The 22,995-nt window shown below is 46.1% G+C and overlaps 1 protein-coding gene across 9 annotated transcripts in view; it reads left to right on the top strand.

Annotated features, from left to right (window-relative positions):
- Nucleotides 1-21,144, top strand: part of DTNB (dystrobrevin beta) — a 253,246-nt gene extending 232,102 nt beyond the window's left edge. For 4 of the 9 annotated variants that reach the window (XM_014781904.2, XM_087437043.1, XM_087437045.1 and 1 more), the window contains 5 exons: nt 11,249-11,408; nt 12,244-12,333; nt 15,507-15,560; nt 19,062-19,095; nt 21,043-21,144. In XM_014781904.2, coding sequence (XP_014637390.1) covers nt 11,249-11,408; nt 12,244-12,333; nt 15,507-15,560; nt 19,062-19,066 — 309 coding nt within the window. In that variant the 3' untranslated portion in view covers nt 19,067-19,095; nt 21,043-21,144. Of the gene's footprint in view, nt 1-11,248; nt 11,409-12,243; nt 12,334-15,506; nt 15,561-19,061; nt 19,096-21,042 lie in introns of those variants that run through there. The other 5 variants (XM_087437046.1, XM_087437048.1, XR_015553675.1 and 2 more) reach the window with 4 other exon arrangements.
- Nucleotides 21,145-22,995: the final 1,851 nt, after the last annotated feature.

Here is a 22,995-nt window from a genome sequence, read left to right on the forward strand (position 1 = left end):
CATGAAGATCGAGAACCGTAACCTTCTACCGTTGCCAACACCGTGAGCACAAAATATCCAGCTGTTCTCCGATAGCTGTTTCCTGTCCATCGCAGCTGAGCCCACGAGCCACCACAGTGAATGACAGGTTATGTGTAAGCCCAGAGTTTCCTGAAGTGATGTGGGAACAACCAGGTCACCCTCAGGGGGACTTCCTGGCAGACTTTTTGGTGGCCCTGTCCTTCCAACAGACACACTATAGATAAATGACCATTAATGGTGGTAAGAGAAGAGAGCCATCATGAAACTCTTTAGTCCTTCTCTCCGGTGTTTAGAAACCAAGTTTGTCTTTAAAAGCTATGGCACACTTAAGTTTGCAGGTAGGCACCTTCCCTAAGATAGGAATGTCTCTAGGCGTGTTCTTTACCTGTCTCTAATTTACCCCAGAGGGAGCCACGTCCTGCTTCTTTGCTCACTGCCATGTGACAGTCTTTCTCATCTCCTGCACCCCTATTCTCCATCATCTGCTTGCTTCCATCCCTGGTCCTAACTCCCAGCAGTCTGAACTCTTGTCATGTTAGGCAATTATTTTCAAATCTTGCAATAGGACGGACAATGCAGCATCAGATAATCCTTTCTCTCTCCCTTTGCTTCCACATTTGGTGAGACAGCTGCATTTTCCCAGCAGAGCCACCACCAGTACCAGCTCAAAATAGTGTGTGGGGTTTTTTTTACCTTTTCCTGAAGAAAAAAACTGTACAAAGTCCATTCTTTATACATCCCAGTTCGCTATACATTCACGGTTGCTTCACCTGAATTTCAGACTTGCAGTTCCTTTCTCCCATGTTGTTTTTTGTTTTTTTGTTTTTCTGAGAGGGTCTCTGAAAATCAGCAGCAAAGAGGCCAGTTTGTTTAATTTAAATACACTGCAGGAAAATGGAGGTAATTGTCCACATAGGCCATCTGCTCCCTGGCAGGTATCCATGAGTCAGAAAGATAGAAAGAGAGACTAAAGTGTCTCCTTCTGTTACCATGATAACAGCTTAGCTCAGAGTTTTAGTTGGAGGTGTGTGTGTGGAGGGGGGCGCAGTTATCGGTGCTCCATAGAGGGCATTAAGTCTCAAAATCAGGCTTTTTGCCACAAGCCTCTCTGGGCTTGATTACCTGACTATAATGTGTGGCAAGGAGATAAAAAAATTCAGACCTGTTCCATGAGGAAATCATATTTATGGAGCCCCTACTGTGTGCCAGGCACCATGCTGGGGATGCCTGAACACGGCCAAGAATGGTGCAAATCATTTTCCTGCTAGAGACAGCGCCTTTCTCCCTGTGTGGCCAGCTTTCTCTGCCACAGCATGTGAGTCCCTATCTCTGCTCAGATGCCAGCTGTGGGGAAGGATCACAGTGTCCTCAGGTCACCTTCTCTGGCATTCTCAGTACCTGTTTTGGCTCCAATATTAGATTTGTGTTCTAGACAAGAGACCGAGTCATAATCACTGTATCCTCCTTCCCACATTTCTCACTCTTATTGGAAATTAATTGTCCTATCGAAAATTGTGGTTAGCTTCAATAATGAGGAGTCTTGACTGATCCATGTTCCTTCTGGCCTCACAAACATTGTGCCATGATCCCAGTGTGCTTTGGTTTCTTCTAGAGTTTGAAGCAATTAGAAGATGCAGGTACCAGTCTTAGCCCTTCTACTAATTTATTTGTGACCTTGTGACCTCTGGGCCTCAGTCTCCTCAAATATAAAATGAATGTTGGACTAAAACAGAGGCTATTTACCTGGGGTCATGAACCCTCTGAAATTATAAGCATAATTTCTGAGTTCTTTTCTTGGAATATGATACATAGCTTCCTCAGGTTCTCAGAGTCTGCTGATTTAGAAGAAATGAAGAGGCAGCCGACTAGAGACCTTCTTTAGATTGTAACGTTTCTCTAGCTCTGTTTTTCCAGCAGAATTGTTTCCAACTACAAGGGACCTCTGTCTTCAGAGAACCTGAGTTACAGGGCATTTATTGTGTTTAGTTATTGCTTAGACATGTGATTGGCCTGTGTTGTATTCAAGCCTTTGTTATAGGTTGTATTACAACAAGATCCCGCTGTCCTTGTATCAGGAAACCTTAAAACACCAAGTGGCGTGTTGCAAAGCTTCCCTAGCCAGCTTCCCCAGGCTAACTGCCCCTTACCTGGCAGCTGCAACCCGATTGTTTTATACCCTCGTTTATCCCCATCCCCCGGAGCCACCTGACTAGTTCCTCCACCTTTACCGATTTCTGTGTGATTCTCAGGTTCCCCATAATCTCAAGGCTCCAACTGTGATGCTCCCTCCCCCTAGCCTCCCACTGTGCCACTTATTCTAGATTGGTTTGCACTGAGTGGAGGGCTTGGCAGTCTCCATGGGGAGGGCCTGCCTCTCAGAACATAAAACCCATCTGTGCTTTTGAGACATGATGCAATTGCACAATGCAGTGCCCCAGTCTGCATTGGTTGGTAGTGTGTCTGTCTGGCCCAGACTTATCCAGAGGGCAGAGAACGAACAAAACCCTGACTGGGTTCATGGGTGATTGTCAGCATGCTGAGAGTGTTGCCCTGCACTGCAAGCACTGTCTCACGCTGTATGTGCTCTGTACACTCCAGTTTGTGCCCATTTAATTAGAAGGACCTTATATCAAACTCTTTCTTGAGATAGTCCCATCCTCTGTCCAGTAGCCTGCTCCCTGCACCTCCTCACTGGCTTCATTTGCATGAGGCCTAAATGGGCTAGCATCACTGGTATTGACTCCACTCATGAGAAAGGTAAGTTAGAAGTAGAACATGCCATTGTATGACCCTGAGATGACATAGGGTCATCTTCACCGACAGAGGAGAATCCTTCACTGACAGTGTTGTTGTGACCAAAGCAAAGCCATGATTACTCGACATTTCTGAGATGAGGTATCTTGGTGAAGGTCAGAGAATCATAGGATTTTATATCAGAAAAATATTTCAGAGATCATCTAGTTGACTCTGCTCAGTTTATAAATGAGAAGACTGAGCCCCAGAAAAATTAAGATGCATGTGCTGCAGAGTCAAAAGAAAATCCCAGGTCTCCCATCTTCTAAGCCGTGCCCTTCCCAGTGAACTACACTGCTTCCTTAAGTGTTCATCCTGAGGTGGTGGTGAGAGCTGTGATTCCATCTCAGAGCCTGCAACTTCTCCTCCTTTTCTGAGTCATTGAATTCGCAGCAGAGAACGGCCTCTGGGTCCTGTAATTATCGACAAAGTCAAGAGAGTGAGACTTTTAGCATCAAGACAAGCTAATGTGCTCAGCGGCTTAGGCACATTCTCAAATCAGGAAAAACTTTTCTTGATTATATATCCTTGCTTCTCTCTTCTCACCCACAGTCTTCTTTGCTCAGATCTTTGGCCTCTCATGGGGGCCTCTGGGCTGGTCTCTCATATCCCCAAATTACCCCTGTCTCTCCCCCTCTATCAAATGTCTTTCAGATGGGGCTGATCTAATAATGTATGAAGAAAAAAATCAGCCTTAGCCTGTGAGTTACCTATTGCTGCATAACAGCTTACCCCAAACCTAGTGGCTTAGAAGAACAGGTATTTATTACCTCACAGCTTCTATGGGCCAGGAATGCAGAAGCTATTTAGCTGGGTCCTGACAAGCTTAGGGTCAGGGTCTCTCACAAGGCTACAGTCACCTCAAGGCTCAACAGCTCACGTGGTTGTTAGCAGGACTTCTCATGGGTTGTTGGACTGAGGGCCTCCGTTCAGTGCTGGCTGATGGCTGGAAGCCATCCTCAGTTCCTTGCCACACGGGCCTCTCCACCAGACAGCACAACAAGATGGCAGCTGGCTTCATCAGAGCCTGCAAGCAGGAGAGAGTGTGTGTGGGCAAGACAGAAGTCACAGCCTTTTATAACCTAATTTCTGAAGTGACATCCCATTCGCCTGATTCATTAGACACAGTCACTCCACCCAGCCCACAGTCAAGGGGAGGGGATTACACAAGGGTGGACTATAGGGAGGGGGTCATTGAGGCCAACTCAGAGGTCTGCCCACCACACTGAGTTGTCTAGGTAAAGTATTTCATCTAAAGTCATTTTTATCGATGACTGATAGATTTAGTACTCGCTGGAGATTATTGCCAGCTCTGGCTACATTCCCACTTTCCATTACAGAAGAAAAAGGGTCAGAAACTTGATATACCTCATTGTCATTTAACAAGTATTCATTAAGCATTTACACATGCTAAGCACAATGGTGAAGAAGATAAAATTTGAGAGGTGAGATAAATGCTGTGATCACAAGTACAGGGTTCTGTGGGAGCATCTCAGGAAGACCCAATCTGATCCTAGAGGAGGGAACAGTGCAGCAGGCATCTAGAGGACCAGAAGGAGCTGGTCAGACAACACTAGGGGAGTAGTGTTCCTGGCAGAGAGGACAGCAAGTAGAGGCCTGAAGGCAAGAGAGAGCGCAATCCTTTCAATAGATTGAAAGAACTGTTGCCAGTCTTTTTGGTTTTTTGTGTCTAAACCACCTAATAGCAGAGTCAGTTAACATCGCTTGCACCACTGTAGACCTCATCCAAGATCAACCCCAGTCTTTCAGCCTTCCTGAACCCTCAGCCTCAGGCCTGGCTAAAATATGTGCATATCAATTGGCATGATTTGTGCCTCTCCCAGGATCTTTGGGATTTACTGACCTACCCAGGATGCCAAACTGGTATTGCTCTGCTGGAACCAGAATTCACATAGAGTCCCTGACGGCTCCAACCTAGCATTGTTTTAATCCAATATGATTCTAAAGCTGAGGGCTAGAGTTTGAGATCTGTGGGGAAACGAATGCCTTCCCAGTAGTCTTAGCTTCTCTGTTTCTACTGCTCTGAACAAAGACAACTTCTGGAGTCTGGTTTTTATCTTCATCAGAAGGCATGTGCTGGGCAATGATCCCAGGAGGAGGGCCTGATTATTTTCAAGCTGATGGTGGGCAGTAGGTTTCGTTTCCTGATCCTAGAGTTTTAGCCACATGTGGCTGTCCACCCCGTCCATTCCTCTTGCCTCATCCCCATCATCATTTTCCTATTAAAATATTTGCAAATGTTCAGTATCATATTCTTAAAAAGCATCCTATTTGTTCATCTCAGGTCTTGCGACTCAGACCTTCAGTCCTCAGGCAGTGATGCCTAACCTGAATCTCATTGGGGATTTATTGGTTATTTGCCATGTGCTTAATGCTGGGTTGGCCTTCTGAGGGGACAACAGATAACTGTCATACAGTGCAGTGAGCTTGAAGTTCACAGGCCACATAAACAGACAAAAAGAAATTTTTTTGTGTGTGTGAGGAAGATCAGCCCTGAGCTAACATCCAATGCCAATCCTCCTCTTTTTGCTGAGGAAGATTGGCCCTGGGCTAACATCCGTACCCATCTTCCTCTACTTTATATGGGACGCCACCACAGCATGTCTCGACAAGCGGTGTGTCAGTGTTCGCCCGGGATCCAAACCTGCAAACCCTAGGCCACCAAAGCAGAACGTACGCAGTTAACCGCTATACCACCTGGCTGGCCCCTAATTTTTTTTTCTTTATCTGGGCTTAATTTCCATCTTGAGTGCTCACTGTCTGAGCTGGACACAGTCTGGGCATTTCCAGGCAAACTGAAGCCAGTCACTTCAGAGATTGTTATCCCCCGTCCTGAGCCCGAGATTGCTGCTATGCCTTGGGGACATATGCTGGGTGCTCTGGCATCGGTAGAGGAGTGTCCACAGCTCCAACTTGATCTGTGCTGAGACCACGATCCTGTGGGCAGGCCTGGTTCTCACGGGCAGCACTCCCTGCTCCGTGGCTGAGGCATCTGAATTCATAGGGTCCACCAGCATCCAAGGACTGCGCATGATCTCATCGAGGCTCTCACTCCTCTGTTACCAAGAGACGGCTGTAGGCTCATCACTCCCACAGTATCAGCCTATGGGAAAACCACTGGCTGCTTGGGTCTATAGGGTCCATCCTTATGACTGCCCAAGCAACGATCTTTGTTATGCTCCCCTCAGCCCTCGGAGGCCCAGGAAAGACCCTGGGCTTTGCCAGTGTCCACCACTTCTGTGATCTGCTGTATCCCAAACTGGGCTGGCTCTTAGGACTTGTCTGCTAAGCCAGGCCACTGCATTGGACTTTTTTGCCTTCTCTGCAGGGTCTCTCATCTCTCTCCAGCTTCCTTATGTAGTTTGGATTAGGGCTGGAACTGCCAGATCTGGCTGTTCATATGCACTTTCCAAACTGTAATGAATTTCATACTTAATCATTTTCTCCCCTCCCATAAAAATGGCCAAAAAGCAGGGGATGATAGTAATTATAGAGAAAAAGATAGAGGGGATTTCCCAAATTACGATGATTCATATGTGATTTTATCTAGCCAAAATAGGATTCCTGAGGTATTTAGAAACTAGTTGGGAAGAAAGGATATATACCCTGAAAAAGTAAAAAATAATAAATGTTTATAACCATGAACAAAAATAGAAGAGGATATTTCATGAGATAGCACATGCTTAATTGTCAATGGAAAATTATTATAAAAGTTAAACAATAGTAAAAATAGCAAAAAGAGATTTTGTAGTATTCCATTGTATGCATAAATCACATTTTGTTAATGGATTTTTGGGTTATTTCCATTTTGGGGCTATTAAACTGTTGCTAATGAATATTTGTGTATAAGTTTTAGATGGACATATGTTTTCATTTCTCTTGGATACATAGTCAGGAGTGAAATTGCTGGGTCATATGGTAAGTTTAACATTTTAAGAAACTGCCAAACTGTTTTCCAAAGTGGTTGTACTATTTTACAGTCCTGTCAGCAACATACAGGGGTTTCAGTTTTCCCACATCCTTGTTAGTCTTGTTGATTGTAGCTATTTCTGTGGGTAAGTGGTGTCTCATTGTGATTTCAATTTCCATTTCCCTAAGGACTACTCACGTTGAGCATTTTCCATATGATTATTAGCCCGTTTGTACGTTGTCTTTGGTGAAATGTCTATTCAAGTCTTTGCCCATTTTGTAATTGGATTGTTTGTCTTTTTATTATTCAGTTGTAAGAGTTCTTTATATGTTCTGGACACAAGTTCTTTTCTTCTTTTTTTAGTTTATTTTTTTATTTCAGCTTTATTAAAGTATAATTGATGTATAAAATTGTAAGATATTTATAGTATACATTGTGGTGATGTGATATATGTATACATGGTGAAAGAATTCCCCCCATCTAGTTAATTAACCTCACATACTTATCTTTGTGTGTGTGTGTGTTTGTGTGTGAGAACATTTAAATTCTACTCTCTTAGGAAATTTCAGTTATACAGTACAGTGTTATCACCTCTAGTCACCATGTTTTACATTAGATCATCAGACCTTATTCATCTTACAGCTGAAAGTTTGTACCCTTTTACCAACCTCTCTATATATCCCCCAACCCCCAGCCTCTGGCAACCACTTTTCTTCTCCCTGGTTTCTATGAGTTTGACTTTTTTTTTTAGATTCCACATATAACTGATACCATGCAGTATTTGTCTTTCTCTGTCTGGCTTATTTCATTTAGCATAATGCCCTCAAGGTCCATCTGTGTTGTCACAAACAGCAGGATTTCCTCTCTCTCTTGGCTGAATGATATTCCATTGTATGTATACAATGTATACATCTTCTTTATACGTATACATCTTCTTTATATGTATACCTTATATTACATCTTCAAGATGTATGTATACATCTTCTTTATCCATTCATCTGTTGACAGACATTTAGGTTGTTTCCACATTTGGTTATTGTGAATAATGCTGCAATGAACATGGGAGTATAGATATCTCTTCAAGATCCTATTTTCATTTTCTTTGGATATATAACCAGAAGTGGAATAGCTGGATCGTATGGTAGTTTTATTTTTAATTTTTTGAGGAACCTCCATACTGTTTTCCATAGTGGCTGCACCAATTTTACATTCCTACCAACAGTGCATATGGGTTCCCCCTTCTCCGTGTTCTTACCAACACTTGTCATCTCTTGTCTTTTGATGATAACCATCTTAACAAGTGTGAGGTGATTTCTCATTGTGGTTTTGATTTGCATTTCCCTGATGATTCGTGATGCTGAGCACCTTTTCATATACCTGTTGGCCATGTGTATGTCTTCTTTGGAAAAAGGTCTATTCAGTGCCTCTGCTCATTTTTTAATGGGATTGTTTGTTTTACTGCTATTGAGTTGTATGACTTTTGGCTGTTAACCCCTTATCAGATATATGATTTACAAATATTTTCTCTCATTCAATAGGTTCCTTTTCATTTTGTTGATGGTGTTCTTTGCTTTTGGTTTTTTGTTTTGTTTTGTTTTTTGTTTTTGCTGTGTTGCCTTTGCTTCTGGTGTCAAATCCAAAAATTCCTTGCCAAGACCTACGAGTTCTTTTTCAGATATAATTTGCAAATATTTTTTCCCAGTCTCTGGCTTATCGTTTTATTTTTCTTAGTGATGTCTTTTTTATAATAGTTTTATTGAGATAAATTTACATACCATGCAATTCACCCCTTTAAAATGTGCGATTCAGTTGTTTTTAATATATTCACAGAGTTTTGCACCTGTCACCACAATTAATTTTAGAACATTTCATCACCCCCCAAAAGAACCCCATACTCACTCCTCATTCTTCCCAAGACCCCCACCCAGACAACCGCTGCTCTATTTTCTGTCTCTATGGATTTGCCTATTCTGGACATTTCATAGAAATGAAATCAAACAATATGTGGTCTTTTGTAACTGGCTTCTTTCACTTAGCATGATATTTTTAAGGTTTATCCATCTCTTAGCATGTATCAGTACTTCATTCCTTTTTATTGCCAAATCACATTCCATTGTAAGAATATACCACATTTTATTAAAATTATTCATCAGTTGACGGACATTTGGACAGTTTCCACTGGTTGGTTATTGTGTATAATGCTGCCATGAACACTTATGTACGAATTTTGGCGTGGACAAATGTTTTCATTTCACTCGGGTATATACGTAGGAGTGGAGTGCTGGGTCATACGGTACTCAATGCTTCACCTTTTGAGGAGCTGCCAGACTGTTTTCTAAAGCAGCTGCACCATTTTACATTCCTACCAATAGCTTATGAGGGTTTCAGTTTCTCCACATCCTTGTCAACAGTTGTTCCTATCTGTCTTTTTTTATTATAGTCACCCTAATGCATGTAAAGTGGTATCACATTGTGGTTTTGATTTGTATTTCCCTTAATGACTGATAATGTGGAGCATCTTTTCATGTGCTTATTGGACATTTGTATATCTTCTCTAGAGAAATGTCTATTCAGATCCTTTGCCCATTTTTAAATTAGGTTACTTGTTCTTTTATTATTGAGTGTAAGAGTTCTTCATATATTCTAGATACAAGTCCCTTATCAGATATAGGATTTGCAAAAATTTATCCTCATTCTGTGAGTTGTCTTTTCACTTTTTTAAATGTGCCCTTTGAAAAAAGTTTTTAATTTTGATGAAGTCTAATTTATTTATTTTGTAGCTTATGCTTTTTTGTGTCATATCTAAAACTTCATTGCCTAATTCAAAGTCATAAAGCTTTTCTCCTATGTTTTCTTCTAAGAGTTTTATAATTTTATTTCATATTTTTATTATGATCCATTTTTAGTTTTTGTATGTAATGTGAAGTAAGCGTCTAAGTTCATATTTATTTGTATCATGGAAAAATCTCAAAAAATATACTAAGTGATAAAAGAAATTATAAAATATGATACAGTATGATACATTCATGCAAAATTTAAAAGCATGAAATATTTATTATTCATAGTTACATATGTGCACATAAATAAAAAGTTTCACACCAAAATCTTTGATAATGTTTGCCTCTAAAGGGATAAGAGGAGGAGGGGACTGAAAATAGAAAGAATTGATGGGCAGAGGGGTCTTCAGAATTATCTGCAATGTTTTTAGGTTGAAATAAATCTGACACAATATTAACAATTATCAATTTGAGGTGGTTTATAAGTATATGTTATACTTTTTAGCTTTCTATATTTTTTAAATTTCTGAAGTTAAAATACACACATGATTCAAAGTAAGAACCATGGAGAACAAGCCATTTATGTTCTGTTCACACTCACGTTGGCTGAGGCATCGAGGTGAGGCTTTGAGCATACAGCCTGTCAGCCTGTTCGGGGCAGATCCTCTTTGTATGTGGAGTCCCTGAGCTAGATCCCAGAAAGATCATTATCTTCGTGTGAGCTCATTCTCGCACTGTGGCTTATATTTTCCCAGTTTTGCTTCCACAGAAAACCCCAGTCTGTATGCCACACTCAGTTTCTCTTGCTCAGAAGAGCAGCAGGGCCCAAATGTCAGTGAGCTCCCTTTAAGTAGAGTTTTTAAATTTTCCCCCATTGCTCCACGCTTTCTCCAAAACTATACCAGAGCCTTCACGAGGAAAGTTCAATTTCTACTAGGCATGTGTCCATTCTCACCTGGGCCCCTAGGGATGGCCCACAGAAGACCTCTCTATGTGTGTTTTACAAGTACAGGGTGATGGGCCGGATGACCTGGCCCCTGGGGAGCAGCCTGCAGCTCAGCTCCTGACACACAAACTCAGGCGCGGGTTCCACGTGGTCTGGGAGCTCCAGAGGTGCAGAGTACGTGGCATTGCCCTCTGAGTAGAAGGAGTTACTCCAACATCTCCCGCTGACAACCTGTGTAGCCTGACACAACACTCGGACTCTTTCATCCTTGTTTTTCTTCTCTAAAATGGAAACAAAAATATATCCCCTTTCCACTCACGAGTTGTTGTGAGGATCAAATGAAATAATGTCCATGAATGAGTTTGCAAACAAAAATGAAAGACGTTTGTGTATTATTTCCTGACTGTGTGACCCCAAGCCCTCTCACATCTTGGACCCAGCGACTCTGCTCCATCTGTCTACTTGAAAGGCCTCTACCCCTCTGTGCTAGCGTCTGCTTTCCCTCTCACTTTAGTCCCTTCTTAACAGTGTTCTCTGTCCCTTCTCTCCCTCCTTCCCCTTCATTCTCTCCCCCTCTCCCTTTCTTTTTTCCTTTATTTCCTCTCTCCAGTCTTGGAGGCAGCCTGACTCCTTCCTCTCAAATGTGGTCGTGCAGTGCATTGCACCACTGAACCGAAGCCCTGTTGGCTGGCTCAGATTGACTGAGAAAAAGGACTTTTCCCTTTCTTCAAAGAGGTAAGATACCTGAGATAACACATTTTATCTCTTTGACTTTCCCAGGCTCAGGCCACAGGATCGCCACATACATCGCCCACTCATGGAGGCGGCCACTCAATGCCCATGCCCGTCCGCTCAACATCTGCAGGCTCCACCCCCACCCACTGTCCACAGGACCCACTCAGCGGAGTCGGGGGAGACATGCAGGAGGCCTTTGCACAAGGTGAGTTTCAGGAGCAGAGTATAATGGAGAGCTGAAGGGGTTTGGGAACATGGACAAGATTCCTACTGAGATTTTTCCAGTTTCTTTTGTGCACTTAGCTTTAAATGATCAGATTTTCGTATACAATATAAATAAGTCAAGTGCTGGCCCCTTCTATGTAGATGGGCTGGTCTCCAATGGGAGGTCTGCAGGCTTTGTCTGTGTGCAAAGAACAGGCCTTCTGGGCTTCTGTGCTCTTTTTTTCTGGGTTGTGGGAAGTGCTTTGTCCTTTGGGCTTTGCCTCCTCCAGAGGAAGTGGTTGGTATAATTCCTAAAGTCAGGTACTTGGCCTAGAAAGTCTTTAGAGCAAGCAAGAGAAAGAAAAGTGGAACTCTAAGTAGAGTCTTGCTGAAGGCACATTCAGTATGGGATTGCCACAATTGTCTGGGGAGCTAGCAACCAGCCATGTTACATAGTTAGGGGGAGACGAGGTGGTTAAGGAAGTCATGTTAGGGTGGAGACAAAGAACACAGAGGTGGTGGTGCTGGAGAGTAACGTCCTGCCTAACGCTGAGGAGCGCCTTGGAGCAATGCTTGTTCTGGAACCCAACTCTTGATTGTATGGCAGCTAAGAAGCATGGAGTTGACAGGGTCCTGCTCTTCAGGTAGAGACGAAGAGAGAAGAGAACAATGGATGTGGGTACCTCGTGCTCCTGATGTGCCCGGCAGCGGGTGTCCCCATCCCCCCTTAGGTTTTCTGCCCTTGTCCAAGGGCCTGGCAAACTGAGGCGTTTGCTCGGCTCTCTCTTCTCCACGCCCACCCACCTGGCATTGCCGTCTGCTCTGACTCTCCTCAGGTACGAGGAGAAACCTCCGCAATGACCTGCTGGTGGCCGCTGACTCCATCACCAACACCATGTCATCCCTGGTGAAGGAGCTCCACTCAGGTGAAGTCCAGAGCTCCCCACCCCTCACCGGCCTCACATCTCCCCTTCCATACCCATGCCCCCTCACTTCTTCTCCACGTGGTAAAATGTCATCACGTAGCACACACCTTACTTCACCACTCAATCTTTTTGCCTTCTAGGAACACACTGGATGTCTTCTCCCAGAGAGCCTGTCTCCCACGTGTGATCACGTAGAGATAATTACACATTTAGGTTTATCTTAAGAATATGCCTTGTGGAGCAAACATAATTCAGAATTTAAAGACATTCAGATCTTTAAGTACAGTTAGGCCCCTTCATCACTCCTAATTTACCTTCCCACTGCACTCCATCCACAGCTGCTCTTTTCTAGGCCTGACCAACTGCCTTATTCTGAAGCTTTCCTGGATGACTGGAACCGAATCAGCCACAAAAGCTTCTGGACTTTCTCCCAGCTGCCTGTCTGCTCTCTCCTATTTGATTTGGTTTTGAAACTCTGTTCCCTCTTTTTGTCCTTGCTGAGGTTCTGATTTCACTTGAAGTTCGTGACCTGAGTCTGTTGCTTCCTTCACTCCTCATGTTCAGTCTAATCTGTTTCTTCTTTCTCAGTCTCTCCATCCCTTAGCTATTTCAGTGATTTTCCAGAGACCCTTACCTCATGGCGTTTTTCCCCTTACATAAAACCCAGGAAAGAGAAAAAATAGAAGGCCATTGATATATCTTCATATCTTCAAGAATCCCCATGACTACATCAGTCATGTAGCTGCCAGATAGTTACTAATTTTTTTTTTTTACAGTGGTTGGATTCACATGTTTTATCTTAAACAAACAGATTCCTTTCCTAAGTGCTTTGGGTCAGTCATACAGATGGCCCTCTTTTTTTCTTTTCACCTAATGTAGTGCTTTTAAATACTTTACAGTAGCTTAACAAGGTTATTAAATAAAAATATAAAACAGTTTTTCCATGGACTATTGAAACCCCTACACTTATTCAGACACATACATTGAAATCATCGGTCCATACTCTTAGGGAAGGCAAGCCTTGAGTATTTCTTCAGACCTTTGTAGGAGAAAGCATACGCCTTTAGTGTTGTCATGGGACCAGACCAAAGTCTGGCCCACGGCTTCAGTCTCAAATCTCCCTGTTTTCATTTACAAGAGAACAAGTGTGTTGCCCAGGTTGGGTTTTCCAATGCAGTTAAGATAAGGTGCTGATTCTCCCGCACAGAGAACGTTACAGCGACACTGTCTCCATTCTGGTACCATTTCTCAATCCCTGTCAGAAGCACTGCCCCCCTCCATGCACACACATAAGCAGAAGAGGTGACTGCCTTTGAGATGATTTCATAGGTGATTAGAAAGTCCCTTCCCTAATATAGCTCCCCACGGATGCCAGAAATCCCACTTTTAGAGAGAATTTCTTAGGGGATTTCAGACCATGGCAATTAACCACACTTGTGCCTCAGGGCCACTTTTTAGGGTTTATGCAAAATAAGTGATTCATGAGCTCGTCACACTAGGATGAGGGGTAATTGGACATCATTAAACATAAAACACGTAAAGACCAAATAGCTTCACAAGAACTAAAAGTTTATGGGGATACTCTGCAATCTCCCATAGCAGGAAAGGATGGTTTTAACAAAATTATGTAACGTAATTTGGAAGGCACCTTAGCAATCATGTTGTCCAGTCAGTCCCCTTACTTTAGAAATGCAGTGAGTGATTATCAGAAAAGTGATTTGCCTAAAGTTGTGCAGCTTGAAGGAGCAAAGCTGGTCCTAGTACTCAGGTCTTAAGAACATGAACCCAGTGCTCGCACCACCGCACTGCCCTTATCCCCCACAGGACAAGCTGTCAACTCCGCTGTCCCACGAGGGCCCCTTACACTGAAGCTCTACTCTCTCAAGCCCCTGAAGCCCATAGGTAGATGTGGACTAAGTCCACATGTGGCACAGTATCCCTGTAAAATGCAGAAATAAACTCCCTTTATGTGCCTGGCTGCCAGTTTCTCAGTGACTGGAGGAGGCTTGCCCAACACCAACACATTTTTACTGTCACTATCGAGGTTTTTGTTAGGGTGAGATTAGATATTCAGATTGTCTTTACATGTGTTTTATACAGTGTGGACATACTATTTATATCCATTATATCCATAGCTTGACCTCCTCATCTTCTTTGAAATATTTTCACAAATAATGGAATCTTAGAGTTGGAAAGTCATTTAATCCAGCTTGCCACCCAATATAAAAGTCCTGTTTAAATATTTCCACTGAGCTCGTTCATGACCAGCTCGAATCACTGGGAAGCTCTTCCTTATCAAAGAGCCACAATCTACCTTTCTGTAACCAATTTATCCTTGTTCCACTCTCTAAGTCTTCCCAGAGTAAGTTCAGTCCCTCCTCTTCATGTTAGCCTTTTAGGTATTGGACAGCTGGGAGTGTGGCTAACCCCAAGCCTTTTCCTCTGTAGGCTAACTATTGGCAATTCCTTTAGCCATTCCTCATGTGACCTGGTTTTCACTGTCCTCCTGCCCACCCACACCGGGATGTGCCCAAGTGTTTCAAGGCCCCAGTTTTCAAAGTGGGTTCCCGGAGCTCAGCACACTTCTCCCTGCATAGCACAGTGAACTTGACCTCCCTGAGCTGGCCCCTGGGGAAGCAACCTTAGATGGCATTAGCTTCTTTCCACACAGCCACTTTGCACTGTTCAATCATTTTAAGTTTGTTGTCAGCTAAAACCTATAGATTTTTTTTTTTTTTTTTTTTTACGGAAGCCAGTGTTAAGCTAGGTGTTCCCCACTGTGTACTTTGATGATTGCATTCTTTAGCCTAAATGCAAGATATTAACTATATCCTTAGTAAACATTGTCACCTCAGGGAAAACAGGTGTAGAGAAGAGGCAGCCCCCCCAGCCCGTTCACCAGAGAAGGCAGTGACAGAGCCAACAGCAGGGTGGGTGACATCAGACTGCTCTGCTTCTGTGGGCTTGGGGCTTATGGGCAGCTTTTTTTCAGCACTGCTGGGGCGTGGACACACAGGGTGCAGACTAGGTGTGTATAAGCACCCTTGGAGGCCTGCAGCCATGAGCCTTTAGCTAGGGCTGCATCCCAAGCCTCCTAGGTTACTCCCTTCACCCTCCTTCTATGCTTGCACTGTGTTGAAGGGTCACTGGCCTCCTTGGACTTGTTTTCACAGCAGAGGAAGGTGCAGAGGAAGAAGAAGAGAAGATGCAGATTGGGAAAGACAGAGGTAAAGGCAGCTCAACAGAACCCCAGTCTGGATGGGAGCAGAGCTACATAGCCCCTGAATGAGACCCCTCTCCCTTTCGTTTCTACTTTCCTGCCTGCTGCCACCTTTCCCCAAAGCTTTCAGACCCCACAGTCCTTCCACCTGAGTCCTCCCGCCCCCCAACTGACCATCAAGTTTTCCCTAGAGACGATAGTGTCAGTCGATCAACAAAAGCTTCCTGACATCCTGATACTGCAATAGATGGTTGGGATACAGGAAGTAGATACAGGGGAAACACAAATCATGCCCCCTCGCCTCAAGGAGTTTATAATGTAGTTAGGAAAGCAAGACCAAGATATGCAAAATAAATAAGAGAGGAAATGAAGTGGCAGGAAAAGTTAATCATCAAACTTTGAGGGTAGGATTATAAATACAAGAAGCATTGCTGAAAAGGAAGAGATTATTGTGGGCAGAATAGCCGAATGGTTTTGTGGCTTCATGGAAGAATTAAGAGCGATAAAGGTATCAGCAAAGGACAGCAATGCCTTCCTGGTTTTATTGTAAATAAAACCTACTTAGTAACTTGTACAAAGAGCTGTGCTAAATGATTTCCATGTGTAATCTCGTTTAATCCTCAACAACCCTGTGAGATGTATAGTAATATCCCCATTTTACCGATGAGGAAATAGGCTCGGAGAAATGTAGATCATGTAGCTATTAAGTGGCAGAGATTGGATTTGAACTGGGTCTTTCTGCCTCCAGACTTCATGCTCTTAATCTTCATGTTTCTATGTTATATTGAACAGATAAAATTCTCCTTGAGAGTTAGCTCTTATTTCTATGACATATTAATATGTCTATTACCAGATTCCTCCAAAATGTAAGCTCCCCAAGGCGGAGATTTTGGTCTGTTTTGTTCAGGTTGTATCCCCAGTGCCTAGAACAGTGCCTGGCACATAGTGGGATGTCAGTAAATTAAAAAATATAAGGAAACAAACAGGGTGAGGAACATTTTGTCGGGGAGACGGAATGGTGCCCTGAGGAGGCTAAGGCATGGAAGACGAGAAGGAGCTGGTACCAGCTCTCTCAGGTCCCTGTTGGATGCCCTGCAGTTCACACACCCTTCCTGTTTGATTTCACAGCCCCAGGAGGGGAGGATTCTAGACAGGGCTCAGAGTGGTGAAATAACTTGCACAGGGAGTAAGTAGCAGAGCCTGGTTTCCACCCAGGTATCTCTAACTCCAACGCCGAAACTTTGGTCTGAGCTGACTAGCAGACCATGTGAAGTGAGAAAAGTCTTAAGGAAAGGCGGAAGGAAGTTGAGAGGGAGATACAGGCAGGGAAGCTGCAATGGGAAAGGGGAAGCGCCTTGGGATGGGGGTCTGCAGCGTTGTTTGCCCATAGAAGGTAGTGTAGACAAGAGAGGGAGGGCTTTGGAGTTTGTCAGCAAGGACACTAAAATTGCCAAGGAAGAAAGTGGGAGAAAATTAAAAGCATACTCCAGGTACTGAAATCATCTAATGAGTCAGAGCGAGGCCTGGGAGAAAGTGGACAATGGCTATGATGAACTGGTGAAAATGACATATTTGGCATGGACATCAAAAGGTCAGAAGTAGAGGGCAGCAGTGTTTGAAACGTCTAGAAATGCTACAAAGAAATGTGGAGAAGACTGATTTCCTCGTGCGCATAGGGGACTAGGAAGAAGGCAGGAGGGTTGTAGTGCAAGAGGTGAAGAGGAGATACACAAAGATAAATTTACGCTTATGTATACACACGCTCCAAACACAGGCACACACGCACACCCACAGTCCACCCAGATCCTGGCATTCATGTGGAATGTTCTTGGCTGAAGACGTAACAGCTGCTGCTTTGGCCTCTCTTCCCATATGCCCTCCCTTCCCCAATAGCTCTCCCTATGGCCTCTGCTCAGTCTCCCTCCACTCCCCCGACGCACAGAGGACTCTGCCCGATCGCTTGGGCCTGGCCCTGACCATGGACTCCAGCGCTTAGTCCAGGTTCGAGTCTGGATGTGGCCCCGTCCCACCTGCAGACTGGGTCTGCTTTCCCTTGCCTGGTGCCTCCTGGCCTCAGGGGCCCTCTGTCTCTGCACCTGCGCTGCCCTGTCAGCGCCTGTTCTTTCTGTCCCTCTTGCTCTTAGTATCTCCTCCTCTCTCTTTCAGTGCATATACCAGAGTTTCTGTATGTCTATGTGAAATCTTTTTGCGAGAATGCCTGAATTTCTATTTCTGTGGCTTTTAGGTATTACCCTGAGAAGAGTGTTAAGAGTTGGGGTGAGAGATGGGTAGGGTTTCAAAAAAATATTTGACTCTCAACATTGTATATAGATCCTAGAATACGTCCTTGTAGCTAAAATGTAGCTGTTATGCAGATGTGGTTATAAAATCAAGTGTTTTTATGGATGGACCTTCTGATTCTCTGGGTGATCTGGGCATGAGATTTCACTATAGACTGACATTTGCAGTAACTAGTGTCACCTAGGCATTAGAGAGCAATTACTCTCAACCATAAAGGGAGAGAGAAGATTTGCTTCTTTGGATTGAAATCATGCTGATGTAATATAAACATAACCTGGTCAGCACCCTGTCAGGCACACACAGTCTGCTCAATGCCAAATCCCTGAGAGCCAAATGGACACTTTCAAACAATTCATGACCGAGCTGGACTTCCCAGCAACATTCACCCCTGCCTCAGGCCTCTCCCTGCCCTACCCTGGCTCTCTGTCTGGCTGCATCCTGGGGAAAGCTTCTGCTCCATGGGGGTCCCCTTGCTACTTTGCATCCCCTCACCTCTCGCCTTGAGTGGTGAGTACTTGTAACCAAGACTACACAGATGAAACATAGATGTCCCTGGATTGTTTCAGAGCCCTAGATTTGTCTCAGCCACTCCAGAGCCTCATTTTATGCTCCTGTGTCCTTCAGAATTGCCTCTCCCAGAACCTGCCATCAGTGTTGGGAGCTGTAAATCCAGTTTGCACACTTAAAGGACGCTGCTGTGTGTCTGGTAGACTGACACAGGGGCACTCTGTGAGAACAGACACAGGCTTTTGAGGGTCCAGGCAGTATTCGAGATTCCAGAGTGAGCCGAGAGTATGATTGGGCATTGCCAAGCAGATAAATGTGCAGGAAAGAAATACTGCCCTTCTCAAAGTATAGTTCACTTTCACCTTGTTCACTTTCAGAACCGGATGGGCTGTGCCCCTGATGTCACTGCTCCCTGGATTTCAGGTGGCTTCATTTCCATTTCAGTGTTGTTATTTTCCTTCTCCTGAGAGGCCCTTGTCTCCATGGCTGTTTCATGTCAGTTGCGGCTGCTGGTAGTAGGTGGCAGGACTCTCCCCGTTTTCACACCTGGTCGGGGAAGTCGACCTATGGAGAACAGAGGGGAGAGGCGAGTGCAGAAGCCCATGGGTGCGTGGGTCAGGGAGGCCCCGGGAGAAGATTGAAGGTGGTGAGAAGACCCTGCGTGTGACCTCGGTGTGTTGTTTGTGTCCGTGCTGCACAGGTTAGCGGAGGAGCCAGGACAGAGAGGAAGCGCGGTGAGTAGAGTGTTCTCTGCCCTCCCCACTGCCCCCTTCCCTCCTCTCTTCTTCAGTCACACTTCCCAAGCCAGAACCATCCTAACAAGGGGCGATCCAAGTTAGGGTTTACTTTAAAGAGCCCAGCTGCACCTTTTCCCTCTGCCCAGCCGGCCAGCATACCCGCTTGGCCTGGTTTCCAGGCGCTGACCTGTCTTGCACTGAGCTGGGCCTGGGCCCCAGGCAGCGCTTGGTGTCACCTGTGTCTGGATGCAGTCGGCAGACCAGACTCTGCTGGCTGAAACAGGCTCTGGGAACAGGCGTCAGAGGTCTGCTGAGAGCCGCCCACTTCCCAGGGCTGCTCTGCCTCCTTGCTCCTGGTTTCCCACAGCCATTGTCATTTCTCTCCTGGGATCCAAATCGCAGCCAGCATGCCCCTGGGGTTCCGTCATCCAGCGCTGTAACCTGCCACAGTACCTGACCACAGGCACATAACTTCCGTCATGCTGGATCATGCTGCCTCCATAAAGCCAACCAGGCCATTTCCCATGGTGCTGGGCCAAGCTGCACCTTCTCACTTGCTAAAACAAAGTTCGTTAAAAGTACACATCTCACACGCAATACCCACTGCCCTTAGGAATTAGTCCTTCACATTTTTCCATCTCAAGACCTTAACTCGATTATCTAGTCCCAGTTCCAAGATATTGCAGTTTCTGGGCATGCTCACTAAAAGGAAGGGATGAAAATAATTTCACAGCCAATCAGTTGAGGAGAAAAGAGAAGAGTTCTTTCAAGGATAGATTCCTTTGGTGCAGCCATGAGATTTCTCTTTATTTTTCAATCTTTTCTTCCCCTCTTCCCCCACTTCTTGTGTTTAAAAGTTAGGCCATCTTCCTCAGTTACCGATCTTGCAGCCAGAAAAGCCAGGGCTGCAGCCCTGTGACCCAGAAAAAGAACCTTCCCAGACACCCCCACCCCTGCAGCGGTCTCATCCTGGAGCAGCCTCCAGGCCTATTCCTGAGCCCTCCGTCTCACCTGCCCCAGGCCCTGGGGGCGCTCTGTGCTCACACCCAGGACCTGCCAGTCTCTGAGCCTGCACTGACTCAGGGGTCAGGCGGGCTGTGGATGGGCAGAACCCAAGCTGCAGAAGTTCTCTCTGCCCTGGAAATCACAGAGCCTGCGGGGCTTGGGCAGGCTTCTGCCTAAACTCACTGCACATTCAGACAAGGCCCTTCCCGACAGCAGGCCTAGGCGGCCGCAGCCAACAAGGAAGTCAGGAGCGGACTTGCCCTTCAGGAGCCTGCCAGAGTCCCTCTCCCCAGGGCACAGAGGAACTGGGGGATGAGGAAAGGCCTGGTAGAGCCATCCCCCTACCCCCTCTTCATGCAGGTGAGGAAACTAAGGCCCAGGAGCTTCGTGCCAGAACTGGAGTCAGAGCTGGGTCTGCTCCTAGTCCTGTCCTCTGACCCTGTCAGGAGTTGTGAAACTCTCACCAGCAGTAGAGAGTCAAATGGAAAGCATAAAGACACAGGTGGCTCAGTTCCATGGACCCTCGAGTTCCGCTCTCTACCAGCACGAAGCTAAGCCTTTTTCCCCTTCCACTCGGTATTTGTGGGCACATCTCCCACCTCTTTGCCCTTCTCAGCCACAATTCTTCTTCCCAAGAAACCACCATATTCTAAAGCTTGCATTGCGAACCCAGTTCTTTCTTCCTTCCCTGGAAACGTTGGCTGACGCTGTGACCTAAGCAATGGTTCCCAAAGACTCGAGGTTAGGTACCCGCAGAAAAGAGAATGCCCCTTTCCCTGAGAGGGAGCGTGACTGCCGTCAGCTCTTTGCACCTCCTGAGTTGGAACGGAAGCGTCCCAACAGCCCATCCCTGCACATTGTCTCGTCTCCAGCAGATGTTAGCTGCATTTGCTCCGAGACCCTTGGCAGTGCCCGTAACAGTGCCTCTGTCCTACACAGGCACAGGGGACGAGGAGCGAGCTGGCATCGACATGAGGAAGGCGAGGTCCTCCCCTAGAGGCACATTCCTATTCATCTTTCCGCTGCACACCTGGACCAGGCTTGCAGGCTGCCAGCAGTCACCGCACGCCAGGGAGAGGAGAGCCCAAGCCGGTGGGGAGTGGGAGGGCCCTCCCGATGCTGCTGTTGGTGGGCCTCCCCCTCGCACAGTCCTGCATGAACTAGCATCTTCATCACTCCCCTCGGGGTATGGTCTCATCTCTGCAACAGGAATTTACCGGGAAGTTGAAAAGAGAAAAGAAACAGCAGGAGTCTCCTGAGTGTGTGACCCGATGGAGTTCTTGCTGGTGTCTTGCCAGCACATGGGGTGCCCCCCAGGGTAGGGGCACAAGTTTCCTCCCTGCCTTTGACCTTTAAATACCAACAGGTTTTCTTCTCTCGTGCAAAGACAGCTTCAGGCCTTGCTCAGTTCTACAGACATTCACACCCTGGCCACAGTGCTAAAAATAGCCACCTTCCTTTCTCTCACACTAGTTAGCTTCCGCCCCGTTTGACGCCGCTGCTCTGCAGCCTTGGCGGGAAGGGGGAGCAGAGAGCTCAGCGCTGCAGCCCTGGGTGATTCCTCCTCCAGTGGCGCGAGGATTCTGTGCAGCGGTGCCAGGGGCTGCCGGGCAGGGAGCACTGACCCATGACCGCCAGAGGGAGCGCTAACCCCAGGGTGTTGTGCTCACGTGGCCTCGCCCCTTCTCAGAGTTGCATTCTGCTCTGCACACAGGATCATCAATCCCAATTCCCGGTGATTTTCATTTATTTTTTTCTCCTCCCTGGGCTGCAGGATGTTATTTTTAGGAGAAGAACTGCTATAAATATTTATAAAGGGTAGTGACTGGAATGAAGTGAGAGGCCCCACAGCTGGCTCTCACATCCCCCCAACACACACACCTCTGCAGACCCCTGCCCGCTGTCTGCCGAGGTCTGTGCAGAGCCAGTGGGCTCAACCCACAGGCATCCGTGAATAGAGTCCCATGGAAACTCCGTGAGGGAGCAGTCGGGTAAGAGAAGGGGTGGGGTTAACTCTGTCCATCCTTCCCTCTCCACATGCCTCTTCTGTCTCATTACTCCCATTTTTTTTTTTTAAGAGTTTATTTATTTTTTCCCCCCAAAGCCCCAGTAGATAGTTGTATGTCATAGTTGCACATCCTTCTAGTTGCTGTATGTGGGACGCGGCCTCAGCATGGCTGGAGAAGCGGTGCGTCGGTGCGCGCCCGGGATCCGAACCTGGGCTGCCAGCAGCGGAGCGCTCGCACTTAACCGCCAAGCCACGGGGCCGGCCCTCATTACTCCCATTTCTAACAGAGGTCAAGGCATTCTGTTACGCCCAGGTCCGCAGAGTCATAAGCACTAGGTATGAAGGGCAGGTAGCACTTGTATCGCTCCAGCTGTGTGAGAGCATGAAGGAAATGGGAGCGGGGAAGCTGGTTTCCCCTCAGGTGTAAGAATACACCCCTCCTAACCTCAGGAGAAGCCCATGCCTGGTGGAGGACTTGCCTCCCACAGCAGCTCCCGGGCACTGCCCAGGCCCACCCTGTGACCAGCACCAAGCGGAGGCCCCGGAGAGCCAGCAGGGGCTCTGGTCGAAGGAAAACACTGGTGAAAAGGAGCTCCCACACACTCAGGAAACGCGTATCCGGGCTTGTCTGGAGGCCAGAAGGGGCATGAGTGAGAGTAACCACGGGAAAGTTCTGGGGACACTCGGTGCCGACCAATGGTGAGATTCGGTGTGGGGCCCACAACAAGGTCCCGGAGATGATGACACTGTTGGGTGACTGTGTGCTTCCCTCCACAGTCCTGAGTGCTCACACTTTGTACCCTGCCCCTGAGGACAGGGCGGAATCCCACCTCCTGGTCCCTCACATGAACTGCTTGCTTCTTCCGGAGCAGAAAGAGCCAAAG

The sequence above is a fragment of the Ceratotherium simum genome, chromosome 11, assembly GCF_057802395.1.
Source record: "Ceratotherium simum simum isolate JZ-2026a chromosome 11, ASM5780239v1, whole genome shotgun sequence".
Taxonomy (NCBI): domain Eukaryota; kingdom Metazoa; phylum Chordata; class Mammalia; order Perissodactyla; family Rhinocerotidae; genus Ceratotherium; species Ceratotherium simum.